The sequence below is a fragment of the Enhydra lutris genome, unplaced genomic scaffold, assembly GCF_002288905.1.
Source record: "Enhydra lutris kenyoni isolate GAN:26980312 unplaced genomic scaffold, ASM228890v2 scaffoldscaffold9, whole genome shotgun sequence".
In the NCBI taxonomy this organism is placed as follows: domain Eukaryota; kingdom Metazoa; phylum Chordata; class Mammalia; order Carnivora; family Mustelidae; genus Enhydra; species Enhydra lutris.
Genome location: NW_019154093.1, coordinates 56,072,575 through 56,086,830, shown reverse-complemented (window position 1 = coordinate 56,086,830; position 14,256 = coordinate 56,072,575). Strand labels below are relative to the sequence as shown.

General features: G+C 40.9%; 1 protein-coding gene across 1 annotated transcript in view; it reads right to left on the bottom strand.

The window, feature by feature from the left end:
* LOC111143587 (leucine rich repeat containing 8 VRAC subunit C) overlaps positions 1-14,256 on the bottom strand; it is a 79,007-nt gene that overhangs the window by 29,936 nt on the left and 34,815 nt on the right. The window contains exon 2 of the mRNA XM_022497413.1: positions 2,891-3,031. Within this exon, the coding sequence (XP_022353121.1) occupies positions 2,891-3,028 (138 nt within the window). The 5' untranslated portion in view covers positions 3,029-3,031. The remainder of the gene's footprint in view (positions 1-2,890; positions 3,032-14,256) is intronic.

Genomic DNA, 14,256 nt, shown 5'->3' with positions numbered 1-14,256 from the left:
CTCCCAGGCATCTGTCATTCTTCCAGCCCAGCCGCCATTGACCAAACAGCAGTCATTTCTACCATCAGCACCGTTGCCTAGTAACACGGCTAACATTCTACTTTTATCAGGTCTCCAGGGCAACAGAGCTAGAAAGTTGAGAAAGTCAAATGTCAAATTCTCCTGGAGAAGGGGAAGGGATCTGTGAACACTTTGTCCACGCGTCTCTTGTTTTTGCTCTTCCCTCTTCCAGGGAGGCTCCTCCCTGGACATTGGCCCGGCCTCCTCCTTCACTTCTTCCAGTTCCTTTATCAGACGTCACCTTCCCAATGAAGGCTTCCTGCTTGAGAATTGCAACTCCTAACATTACCTGCTGAGACCATCCTCATATGCTCTCATTTCTTTTCCACTGTCCTTATTACCTTCTAATATATAATATTATAATAATATAATATGATATAATATGATATGATATGATATAATGTAATATTCTAACATATAATCCACTAACTGGTTTTTCTTATTGGCTTTCCCACAGAATTTAAACTCCATAAGGCAGGGATATTTGTCTTTTACTTTTTCCTCCTGCCTTGGTAATTCTGAGCACCTAGGACAGTGCCTGGGACACTGTGGTTTCTTCAACAACCATTTGTTTTATTTACTAGTGAACATATATTCTTTCTCTCAAGTTCTAGTTTTTCACTGGCATCCTTTCTGGGGGGCAGAGGAAGGGCAAAATGTTTTCAAGCTACAAATAAAAAGCAGCATGGGCTTAGAGATTAAAAGCAGAGACTTTGGGGCCAAACTGCCTGGGTTTTTGGCATTTACCTTGGAAGTTTCCCTAAGCTCTCTGAGCCTTTGTTATCTCACTGGAAATGAGGATAATAATAGTACCTACATCTTACAGTTGCCATGAGGATGAAATGAGTTAAAATATGTATGAAGTATTCAGAAACTCTCCTGACACTTGGGAAACACTATGTGGTAACTATTATTGAAATCAACTTTTTTTTAAAAGAGGATGGCGGAGGAGTGGGGGGGGGGGCAGAAGGAAAGGGAGAGAAAGAATGCTAAGCAGGCTCCACACCTAGCACAGAGCCTGATGAGGGCTTTAGTTCATGACCCTGAGATCATGACCTGAGCCGAAATCAAGAGTTGGTTTCTTAACCAACTGAGCCACCCAGACACCTCTTAAAAGTCAACACTTAAAAGGCCTTTATTTCTATTCTGCACCACTTCTAGTTATTTTCCTTTCTTCCAAGTTTATCTTCTTCTCAGCTAATCTACTTGAAAGTCACATCTACCCCACAGTCTTTAATTTCTATTCACTTTTCCAACCACTCAAACTATGATTTCGAATGACCTATGTGCCACTTTTCTCTCCTTAGTCCATGAGTTAGCTGTATGTCTACCATCACGATCTTCCTGACTTTTGAGCCCCTCCTCTCTCCTGGTTACCACCTATCTGTGTGGATGCCCCTTCTCAGTCTCCTGCAGGGGCACCCCTTTTTCCTTCACTCTTGCTTTGATACTTCTGACATCATGTCACCTGCCACATTCTCCTTGGTGATTCCATTCACAGGCAGAGATAGCTTCAACTCTCACACTCATGACACCCAACAGATGTCAGTCCTACTGACAATTTCCCAAAGAAATCACGTTCTTCCCAACATCCATGACTTAGAACTTTCTTTGTCCTTGGCACCTTTTTCAACCCCCACTTCCCTCCCCCTGACTATCGCTGATTCTCCAAGGTTTTTTTTAAAGATTTTATTCATTTACTTGAGAGAGAGCAAGAAAGAGCAGGAAAGAGAGGGAGAAGCACACTCCCTGCTGAGCAGGGAGCCCAATGTGGGGCTCGACCCCAGGACTCTGGGATCAAGACCTGAGCTGAAGGCAGATGCTTACCTGACTGAGCCATCCATGCTCCCTGGTTTTCCAAGTTTTAATACAATCATCCCCTTTTCTCTTTTCTCCAAGCCCAGTGCCCCATCTCTGCAATCCTTTACTGCTTTATATCCCTCTATCATAGTAAAACACTTAACTGCTGGTTTAGTTTTACCTGAGACATTAGCTGTGTGTGTGTATGTATATATGTGTGTGTGCATCTCCTTAAAGTACAGTGCCTGGCACATAACAAGTAAGCAAAAGCATCTGGATTCAATATATGAATATATAGCATCTACACAGAATAAATTTTGATTGGGTTACATTTTAATTCAGAAATAAATCTGGGGGGTGGTGCCTGGGTGGCTCAGTCAGTTAAGCATCTGCCTTGATTTTGGCTCAGATCATGATCTCAGGGTCATGAGATCGAGCCCCACATCGGGCTCTGCACTGAGCATGGAGCCTGTTTGGGATTTTCTCCCTCTCCCCCTCCCCCATCCCCCGAAACAAGTGCACAGATGTGCACATTCTCTCTCTTCTCTCTAAAATAAGTAAGTAAATACATATTTTGAAAATAATTAAACAGTAGATAAAATAATTTTATCTTCTCAAAATGCTAGTTCTTTCAGAAAATGCTATCAGGAATTAGTATAAGAGGTAAAGAAAAAGCTTCCATTCGGGCAATATAAATGACACTGTGGCTGTACATATTAGATTTTCCTATAAAGCCAACTCTGAAAGATAAGGGATTCCCTTTGATGTCAGTGGCATCAAGTATTACTTGATCACAGGCAATGGCTATCTGGGCTCAGTGAAATCTTACAAGTACCCCATTTACCTTATTAGGAACATTCAATAAATACGTGTTTTGGGCTTCCTGCCGTGACTACAAACACCATATACAGGTAGAGAAGGGCAACTAGTACTTACATGGTTCAAAATCACACTGCCAGCTCTTTTTAGAGGTTTCAATAGCTGAGCGTCTTGCTCTGGCTTCCGCTGGGACCCGAGTCTAGGCACCTACCTGGAGAGTACATCCGAACACACCGATCATCAGCATAGCCACCGAAAGGTAGTCGGTAAACACGTCCCACCACGGTTTCAGCACCCGGAAGGCAGGCTGCTGCTCAGAGAACTGCCGGAACTCTGTCACCGGAATCATGTTCTGAGAAAGGAGAGGTTGTGGGTTAGTTCATCTTCGTGCACAACACACTGCACTGACAGCCTTGGAGATGCCGCTTCAACCGTGAGAAACAGTCCGCATCTGTCCAGGAGTTGTGATGGCGTCTGAGTGTTTTATTAAGCCAACAAACAAACCACCAGTAGCGTGGTTTCCTCATGGAAAAGGCAAGTCCTTTACTGACTATTATCCCGTAAGTGGGTTCCTTTTGGCTGCATGTGGACCGGAGAGACCATGGCCAGGGCAGAGCATTATTTCCTGGACTCTCCCTCCCCCTAAACAAAAGGGGAAGGTGCTAGAGGGAAAAGAGTCCAACCTTTGAAATGTTTCTGTTATTTACCTTACCATCCTGGGTTGCTGCTTAAACTCTTATGTGCAATCTCAGCACTGGTTTGTGTTATTTACTGATCTCTCTTTGTAAAAGAAAAGCGCTTGCTCCCTGGGAAGGCTAAGCACTTTGCCACATAGTCCTTGTCCTGTAAGAGGGAAGATCTCCCTGGTGGTGGTTGCTGTAGGGGGAGGGGATACTTTGGAAAGGACTTCATTTTTTTCTTGCCTCCCATTTTTGTCCCTGTGCTTTTGACTTCTTTTCTCTATTTTCTGTATTCTCATCTTTCACCATGAACCTCAAATTCATCCTGATTTTCTCCTATGAGAAATCAGTTGCTTCCGGAAATGTCTATCTCTAGCGAAATAACAGAAGATAAAAGAATAAGAGCACCCGAGGCTCTGGGGGAGAAGGGGAAAGACGCCCATCCTCTTCTAGTCTGCGTTGTACTTTCTCACGGCTCAACCCCACTGCCTTTACTGTGATCCGGGACTCGAAGTTTATCATCCTGCTACTGTGAGAAGGAATGTTCTTTTCTTATGGTAACAAATAAGGGTAGCCAATGAGAGACAAAAATAACATTTCTCTCCTGTTTGGCACCTTTGGAACCAGTAATCTAGCTCTCTGCATCTGTCCTTGTTACTCAGTCCTCATTAAAAAGCAAGGGCAAGGCTACATTGGCAGCCAATTTCCCAAGCTCTGCTTGTGTTTTGGATCTTTCCTTCCTGAATACTGAATTAACAGCTATACAGTAAACAGTCCCAAGCCAAGCCAAGCCAAGCCAAGCCTCTTTGAGTTCACAGGTGGTTTATCTTTGGAAACTACTATGTTACCCATTCTGTCTTGCTGCTTTAGCTGACTTCCTTAAGCAGAGCTACATCTTCTTTTTGGATTTATGCCTTAACACAAGGTTGAAAATTTCAACTGCCCAGTGCCACTCTCACCTATGACCTACCTGCTTGACATCTGTGTAGCATTTGATTTGACTTTTTTTTTTTTAAGATTTTATTTATTTATTTGACAGACAGAGATCACAAGTAGGCAGAGAGGCAAATAGAGAGAGGGGGAAGCAAGCTCCCTGCTGAGCAGAGAGCCAGATGCGGGGCTCGATACCAGGACCCTGGGATCATGACCTGAGCTGAAGGCAGAGGCTTTAACCCACTGAGCCATCCAGGCGTCCCTTGACTTTTTTTTTTTTTTTTTAATGATTTTCTCATTTTATTGAAACCCAACTTGCCTAACTCCATTCTGTTACTACGACTAGGCTGCAAGCTTCTTGAAGGGAGATCCTATAAATCATGCATGTGTGTTCTCAAAACATATGTTGCCGGCAAGCCGCACAAGCTAAATAAAGAACTTTGCAGATTCCTCGAGTCTTTGACATTTCAGACTAGTCCAAAGTTTGATATCCCGACACTTCATGACCTCTTTGCTTCTCAGTGAATCATTACAACCTCACTGCCCCAAATGTTTCCTAGTCCTGAAGGTTTCAGGGGCAGTCCCAGAGGCTCTCACTCCTCTTAGCCTCCAAGTTCTGCTTCAGAAGCTGCTGTCTTATTTTATTTTGCATTCCCATCACTTACCACAGTACCTGGCAAACAGGAGGAGGCCCTAAACCAGTATTGTTGAATACGTGGATTCCAATGCTTGTGCGTGGAGCAGTGCTCCTCCAAATCAGATCTGGGGTGAGTCGATCCAGCCGCTGTGGCAACGCTAACAAGGACGGCACTGGTGCTCTGGTCTACATTCTCAGACGGATTTTTTGGTTGTTTCCTTCACAGTAAGGCCTGTATACTTAGGGGGACCTGGGCTTATCTTGTCTTTATTTTCCATATTAAGAGACTAATGCCTGTAAAGGCAACTTGGTCAAGGACTCAAAGAACCTCGCTTATTTTGAGTGCCCAGGGTTTGCTTTTTTAATGTGAGCTGCAGATAGAGAAAAGAACAGTAAGCCTCTACCTCAAAGCTTCTCAAAGTGTGGTTCATGGAACCCTAGTGGCCTAAACCTCTTTAGGGAGTCCACACGGTCAAAACTAATGTTAAGTTTTGTTTTTGTTTTTGTTTTTGCCTCTTTTAACTCGTGGTGCAAAAGCAATGGTGGGTAAGGCACCTTAGCATGAATCAAGATAGAGATTTCAGACTGTACTGTGGTGATTGTATTCTTTTTTTTTTTTTTTTTTTTTTTTTTTTTTGAGGGAGAGAGGGGGAGAGAGCAAGCACAGGCAGACAGAATGGCAGGCAGAGGCAGAGGGAGAAGCAGGCTCCCTGATGAGCAAGGAGCCCGATGTGGGACTCGATCCCAGGACGCTGGGATCATGACCTGAGCCAAAGGCAGCTGCTTAACCAACTGAGCCACCCAGGCATCCCTGTGGTGATTGTATTCTTCATTGGCATACACTTACAACTTTGAAAAAAAATACCAGTTTCATTTAATGTCCTTATTGACCTAATAAAAATTACTTCAATAACTCACAACCCATGACTACATATTGTATTAATGCACTATATGATGGAGAAGAATACATAAAGCATTTCTGCTGCATTCCACAGTACGATGGTTGTCCCAAAGGAAAGTCCTTATTTGTTTTTTTTTTTTTTAAGATTTTATTTATTTATTTGACAGAGAGAGAGAGAGATCAGAAGTAGGCAGAGAGGCGGGGAAGCAGGCTCACTGCTGAGCAGAGAGCCCGATGTGGGGCTCGATCCCAGGACCCTGAGATCATGACCTGAGCCGAAGGCAGAGGTTTAACCCACTGAGCCACCCAGGCATCCCAAAAAGTCCTTATTTGAATTGAGAGCTGAATTAGCTACTTTATTATAGTATGCCACTTTTATTTGAATAAAATAACTGGTTTTTCAGACTTTAGTATGTGGAAGATAATTTATAGAAATGAATAAAGTGAGCCTAATGCTTCAAGAAAAGCCACTGATGCTATTTGCTGCCTGAAATGAAATTCAAACTTTCCAGTGGTGATTAGACAAACTAAGGATTCTAAGAAACCTAAGTATTGTACACTGCCTCCTACTACTGGCACAGCCTAATTAAGATGGGTCATTAGAAAGAAGACATAACACATGGCCAACAGCACATGAAAAAAATGCTCCACATCACTCGGCATCAGGGAAATACAAATCAAAACCACAGTGAGGTTCCACCTCACACTAGTCAGAATGGCTAAAATTAACAAGTCAGGAAACAACAGGTGTTGGTGAGGATGCGGAGAAAGGGGAACCCTCCTACACTGTTGGTGGGAATGCAAGCTGGTGCAGCCACTCTGGAAAACAGCATGGAGGTTCCTCAAAAAGTTGAAAATAGAGCTACCCTACAACCCAGCAGTTGCACTACTGGGTATTTACCCCAAAGATACAAATGTAGTGATCTGAAGGGGCACCTGCATCCCAGTTTTTATAAACAGCAATGTCCAAAATAGTCAAACTATGGAAAGAGCCCAGACTTCCAACAACAGATGAATGGATAAAGAACATGCGGGGTGTGTGTGTATGTATGTATGTATGTATGTGTGTGTGTGTGTGTGTGTGTGTATATATATAAAACGGGATATTACTCAGCCATCAAAAAAAAAAATCTTGCCATTTGCAAAGTCGTGGATGGAACTAGAGGGTATTATGCTGAGCGAAATAAATCCATCAGAGAAAGACAATTATCACAGGATCTCACTCAGATGTGGAATTTAAGAAACAAAACAGAGAGCATAGGGTAAGGGAGGGAAAAATAAAACAAGGTGAGATCAGAGAGGGAGACAAACCATAAGAGACTCTTAATCTCAGGAAACAAACTGAGGGTTGCTGGGGGGTGTTGGGGGAGGGATGGGGTGGCTGGGTTATGGACATTATGGAAGGCATGTGATGTAATGAGCACCAGGTGTTATATGCAACTGGTGCATCACTGACTTCACCTCTGAAACTAATAATATACTGTATGTTAACTAACTAAATTTAAATAATTTTTTTAAAAAGGTGGGTTATTAGAGAAATAGCTGGTCAAAATGACACAGCCTTTTAGTGTTCGAGTCCCCAACACGCTTCACCTCTTTTGGGTAAGTTTATGTATATGGGCATGCTTATGTACATACCACATATGTGTGCACATATATATTACATATGAATGGTATATAGACAGATGTAGAATACATACACACACATAGACTTTATAATTTTAACATATCATAATCTCACTCAAAGGTGATATCCAGCACAGCAATAATCCTTGGAATTATTTCTGATGCAAAAAAAGGGTAGGAAAAAAGAAGTTGATTACAAAACTCCAATAATTAAAGAGAGGACAGATGGACCTTATGCTCACTGGTTGAAAAAAATTTTTTTGTATTCTTTCACGAATGTCAGCACCTCTGATGACACAGATGCGTAACCCGGACTACACTTGATTTCTCTTTCATTATTATTTTAGCTTCCGATTGATTTGTTACCATTTCAAGAGTTAGTGTTTCAAGCTGAAGGAGTCACTTCTGAAAATAAACTGCTTGGGTTTAAATGTTTCTTTTTCCCCCTAAACATTAATCAGCATAATTTTCTTTTTTTTTCTATTTCAGAAATATAAATGATTATCTCTATATTTCTTCCAACGTGGATTTCCAACATATTATGTAAGAGTTTAGTTTACCTAATTAAATAATGTCTTTGGAAATACAGCTTTCAATTCAGTCATGAGATTCTGGTGTCTTAATTAAAATTATATAATTTTTACATTATGTTAAATATCTGCCCCATGTCCCTTTGGAGAAATCCATGTGCATTTCCTTATTAAAAATACTTATTTCCTGGGGCACCTGGGTGGCTCAGTGGGTTAAAGCCTCTGCCTTCGGCTCAGGTCAGGGTCTCAGGGTCCTGGGATTGAGCCCCACATTGGGCTCTCTGCTCAGCAGGGAGCCTGTTCCCCACCCCCCCATCTGCCTCTCTGCCTACTTGTGAACTCTCTCCCTCTCTCTGTCAAATAAATAAATAAAACCTTTAAAAAAAAATACTTATTTCCAAAAGTCCTTTTAATGGCTCTACAAAATTTACTTCTCCAAAAGATTGTATCATATAATCCTTTGGTAAAGAATATCGGTAAGGTTAGTTGCAAACCTAGAGTTTCTTATTTCTTTCATTTATTTGGCTCTTCCTGAACAATCCGTCTTCTTCCCTCTCAGGAGAATCTTAGTATCATCTTCTCCAGAATTAATTACACAGAACAAATTCTGCTCTACTAATCCTTAACTTTAAGAATATGAAACTCGGGCGCCTGGGTGGCTCAGTGGGTTAAGCCGCTGCCTTCGGCTCAGGTCATGATCCCAGGTCCTGGGTTCAAGCCCCACATCGGGCTTTCTGCTCAGCAGGGAGCCTGCTTCCTCCTCTCTCTCTGCCTGCCTCTCTGCCTACTTGTGATTTCTCTCTGTCAAATAAATAAATAAAATCTTTAAAAAAAAGGGGATTTCAGAAAACTTACATACTTAGCCCCTGTCCTCAAAGACTTCATAATCTTATTTGCAAATGGAGTATGCATCCTCTTGATAAGACAACAGAGTATGGGTTAAGAGCAAAATGTGGGGGCGCCTGGGTGGCTCAATTGTTAAGCATCTGCCTTGGGCTCAGGTCATGATCCCAGGGTCCTGGTTCAAGCCCCACATCGGGCTTTCTGCTCAGCAGGGAGCCTGCTTCCTCCTCTCTCTCTGCCTGCCTCTCTGCCTACTTGTGATTTCTCTCTGTCAAATAAATAAATAAAATCTTTAAAAAAAAAAAAAAGAATATGAAACTTATTCTACTTTGATTCAAACCTGATTGCTAACATTGTTCTCCAATGCCTACTGGCAGGTATGGCCAGCATTTGCTTTGTTCCACATTTTCCTGGCAGCTGGAAAGTGGCATCAGCTTTAGACAGTACAACCAGACACCACTCAAAGGAACAAGAGCCAATTCCAAATGAAAACAGGTATTAAAAATGAATGTAAGCACATAGAATATGAATTCTACAGAAAAGAAATCCACATACATTGTTCATCTATGTTCCTAAATCAAATGGCCAATTCTCAGTCCTCTCCTATTCACGCTATCAGGATATCAGCAGAATAGGCATAATTTGACCATTCTTTATTTCACTCTCAGGATGCCACAGCCTTTAGGTTTTCCTCCTCTTTCCTTGGTTGCCTCTTCTTTAACTCCTTTGCTGTTTCCTCCTCTTCTTCCTGACCTCTGACTCTGGAGTGCTCAGTGCTCAGTCTTTGGTCCTCTTCTCTTCCCAAAGTCATTCATCATCTGGTGATTGCATCTAGTCACATTGTTTTAAAGAGGATCCGTACTAAACACAAATTTATCTCTTCATCCAGAGTCATGGACCCAACTGTCTACTTGACATCTCCCTGTGGATATCCACCAGACACATTAAATGCAAACCGACTCCAGTTCTATCCCCTTATTCCTACCTCCTCCGAACTCCAACAAAGTCCTGTTTCTCTTGTAACTCTCTTATCTCAGTTGATAGAACTCCCTTTCCAGTTGCTTAGGCTAAAAACCTTGGGGTCATCCCTGACTGTTCTTTGTCTCTTACATCACATCCAATCTGCCAAAATATATTGTGTTCCTTAATTTTTTGTCTGTCTCCTGCAAGAATGTAAGTTTTATGAACTTACATTCACGAAATGTAGGTACTTTTTAATTCTATTTTGTACATTGATGTATCCCAACTACCCAGAAAATAATGCTGACATATAGAAGACACTCAATATTTGCTAAATAAATTAGGGGATATGTAGTCATTTTAATGAGGAACAGGGGTGCAGTTGACTTTAGCTTTAGAAATAATCATTATAAAGGCAAAGCGTGTCTCTGAGTAATGTCATGGGAGGAAGATCCCCAGTGCGGGGCCAGAACATCAGCTGGTGTCCTGACGCTCGTGTGGAGAAGGAGTGCAAGTGAGGAAGAACACAGAGATACCATGATTTATTTAGGGGTTCTTTCCAGCTGTACCCAAAGGCTCCATAAATCCAAACAAAGTCATCAGGATATGCTCAAAACATCAATTACAAAAATAAAACAAACTGCTTTTCTTCTGGCAGTGCAACGATGGAGATAAAAAACAGGAGAAAATGCCAAATTTTCCAGTTCCTAAAATGATAACTTTCTCTCTTGGGAGAACATGACTTTAGATTGTGTTTTACTCTGTAGTTGTGGTACACATGACAAAATAGCTCTAGAAAAATCCACCAAAGAAGATCATAATTCCATGGTTCTATATGCCACTAAAAGAAATCCATAAATGAGTTATAAAATTTTAGAACCCGAATGGCACTTCAGAGATGATCTCGTCAAGAACTCTCCTTTTATGAGTGAAGAACTTGACCGGAGAGATTAGGTGACTTGCCCAAGGAACACAGCCAGTGGTGAGCCATAACTTCTAACCAAATCTCACCCTTTATAGCTCTTAGTGAATACTGCATCGAGATGATTCGAATGTAAAGAGTTTTAAATATACTAAGAAACAAAGAGTTTAAGCAGAATTTCTTCTGCATTCAGTTTTTCTTTTTCATATCCCTATTTGATGGTATGAAATTTTAAAAAGCTATTATTAGTATATTTAAATGATTCTTGAGCTCTCCTGGCCTTACAGTCCCAAAAAGCAAGAATTTGACTAAGGCAGAGTGAGAAGAGGCAAGTGAAAGTTGCAACCCAATGGATACATCTGTGTTATTATCTCCTTGCATATTTCCATGACGCCATAGGTTAAATTAATGTTCCAGTCACGTCATTTGGAAAATATTCAAATTGAGCTTCACCTGTTTTTCTGAGAGTGGTAGTGATGGTGGGAAGCAAAAATTACTCCTACTTAGCAGTTCTCTTTCTTAAAAAAAAGATAAACCTCTTCCTCATTATACCTTTCACATACCTAAAGAAAAATCCCTTTCATAATTCTACTTCAGGCCCCACATCTCAAGGACTTTACTTTACATGGTGGTTCCACAGTTATCTCTATTGTAGTCAGAAGCTTTTGAATCCACTAAAAATTTGTTATATATGATGATCCACAGCTGAATTTTTTTTCTCACAAGCATGAGCTCATGTACTTGCTATAGAATCATGAGTGTGTAAGCTAGGTCAGGTATTGAGCTAGGTGCCAGGGGAATGGAAGTGAGCAAAACAGAAGACAAGGTGCCTGTCCTCACCGCCGTGTTAAAGAAATTCCTATGAAAGCATGAATTTTAATTGGTCTGCTTTGTAAATGTGACTGATTAGTGTTTCCTATGTCAATGTTGCATTTAAAAAGGTTATTTTTATTTCGCTGAAGATAGGGTTTAAATCTTGTTTATCTCTGTGTCTTCTAGAAAACAATACAAAGCCTTAGAATGGACTGCAATTCACATTTGTTAAATCAAACTAGGCCTCCATATACACACACACTCACACACAGATATACACACCCATTGGAGCATTTTGTAGTAAGGACCAAGCTCTTGTTTCTGTTATTTTCCTCTGTTATAAAGTATAGAGTGACTATTACCATATAGCTTCACACTGTAAATAATGATTATTCAAAGAGCATGCACTACTGGAGAGAGTGAGAAGAAGAAAAGAGTCAGGAATAATTTATAATTTCAAAGTTAAGGATCACTGAAATTTTAATGCACAATATTCTGTCATGAATGCTAAAGGGGATTTGTAGATCAATAATGACTTCTGAGGTCCAGCGTGTACCCAATGGCCAACTTCTGTAACTCCCTTATCAGAACATTGCTCTATTAAGAAATAAGAGACAGAAAACAGATCCATACGTAACAGTCTTGTTTATGATAATAATGGTTTGGAACAGTGCACTTCTAAATCTTGGCGAGATCTTAAAAGAAGGCTTTGCTTTCTTTAGAATTTTCGTCAAAGAGCTTCAGCTCCATCTGTATGACACTAGTTACTATTTAATGCTTATGGTGTATATTTCAAGTAAATGTGAATTCACAAATTTTTTCTAAAATGAGGCTACATTGTGATCTAATAGTCTTAAAAAGTGATCATAAAGGATTATCATCAAATGTTACTCACTGCCTTCACCTCTGTCATTGCAAATTTACGGAAAGTCTCTCTGAGAAAATATGGCTTTGGCTCTCAGGCATCCCACTGGCCTTCCTGGTCGCCTCTTCATTTCCTGCTGTTTCTCTTTCCTTTAAAGCAGGAACAGTCTTGCAGGAGGCACCGTGTATGCACAAACCTCCACCCCTTCCCTAATGGGATTCTAAACCCTTGAAAAGATTGCGTGTTTCCCTTCCAACCCTTGATATCATTTAAATATGATGGAGACAAGATTTCAGTTCATCTTATCAGTCTTGACTTCTAAAACCTAAGTTTAGGGTTCATTTGAGTAGATGCATAATGACTGCTTTGAAGACTATCTCTTCCTTTAATGGAAAAAGAGAAACATTAATCGCCAGTCCAGTTTTGCCTGCCTGAGCAAAGAAAACATAGCAGTCCTAAGTGGCAGATGCACCGTGAACATTCTGAGCCAGCCAGAAAATGCAGACAAAACAAGCCAGGCCAAGAGGTCAGTCCACCTGGGACTCTGCTTCCTTTCTGACAGAAGACAGCCAGCAGAGGATGGTGGGGAGACATGGAGACCCCGTCCTTCAGAACATCAACACTGAAAGTTCTTACTCATTTTTTAGATTTTTGGAGTTTAAAGTGGCCTGAAAGCCAGAGGTAGCCTTTGGTTTCATATTGTTAGCTCCAGGGCCTACCATGCTCCATTGTTTAAGTTGAATTCCTAATGAGTCTGGGGGAGGGGGTAGTTGTCTCATCTGTTCCAGTAGGCAGTTTGACATTTTTTTTTTTTTAAAGATTTTATTTATTTATTTGTCAGAAAGAGAGTGAGAGAAAGCAACACAAGCAGGCAGAGAGGCAGGCAGAGGCGGAGAGAGAGGCAGGCTCCTCGCTGAGCAAGGAGCCCGATGCGGGACTCGATCCCAGGAACCTGGGATCATGACCTGAGCCGAAGGCAGCGGCTTAACCCACTGAGCCGCCCAGGCGTCCCAGTTTGCCATGTTTTATAAATACTTTTGACAACCATGGATAGACTGATACCTAAAAAAACAGAGTCAACCAAAAGTGTGACAGGCAGCTAAAGTAACTCATTACTAAGAACTTTCCCGCTAAGCTGTTTTTGTTTTGTTTTAAGTGTGATAAGATTTAAAAATTTCTAGCTATGTTCAATATAACAACTAGGAAACAAAGTCACACTACTCAGGAAACCAGATATTGGCGTTTAAAGTGAGAGACTGGAAGACTAATGGATTTATAGTATAACCTTTTGATTGCCCTTTTTATTAAACCCTTTACAGGGAGCTACACTGAAGGTTTGATAATAGCAGAAAAACATTAACTGCTAAATAATCCTCTTTGGAGCTTTTCAAAAACGTTGTTTTCAAGAAATCAGCTCTTGGTTTGTCTTTCCTGTTGGATGTGCTCAGTAAAATCCCTGATGGAAGGAAGTCCAAGTCCTCCAGGCCCCAGGAAGACATGACTCTTTGTAAGAAAATTAACAACCACCATATTTGACTGTCAGAATATTAAAATGGATGTGGATGCACCTAAAAACTAGAATATTAGTTTTTGTTCATCCAACTAATAAATATTTAATGCAAGGTTTTTCGCCTACAGGAAAAATATTTGTTGGGTTTGGCTCTAAATTTAACATATTGATTTAATGGTCCATCTTCTCTGAGTTAGATATTATATGAGTTCCCTCTTCTCTTATTTTCTCACAGCAAAGCTAAATGAATTCTAACATGATGATATCTGATACTCCTAGAGGCTTGCATTCTAGAAGCTGAGAGAGGGAATTAACAGTTTCTTTGGATGAAGGTTCTAGGAGAATATGTTCAAAGGC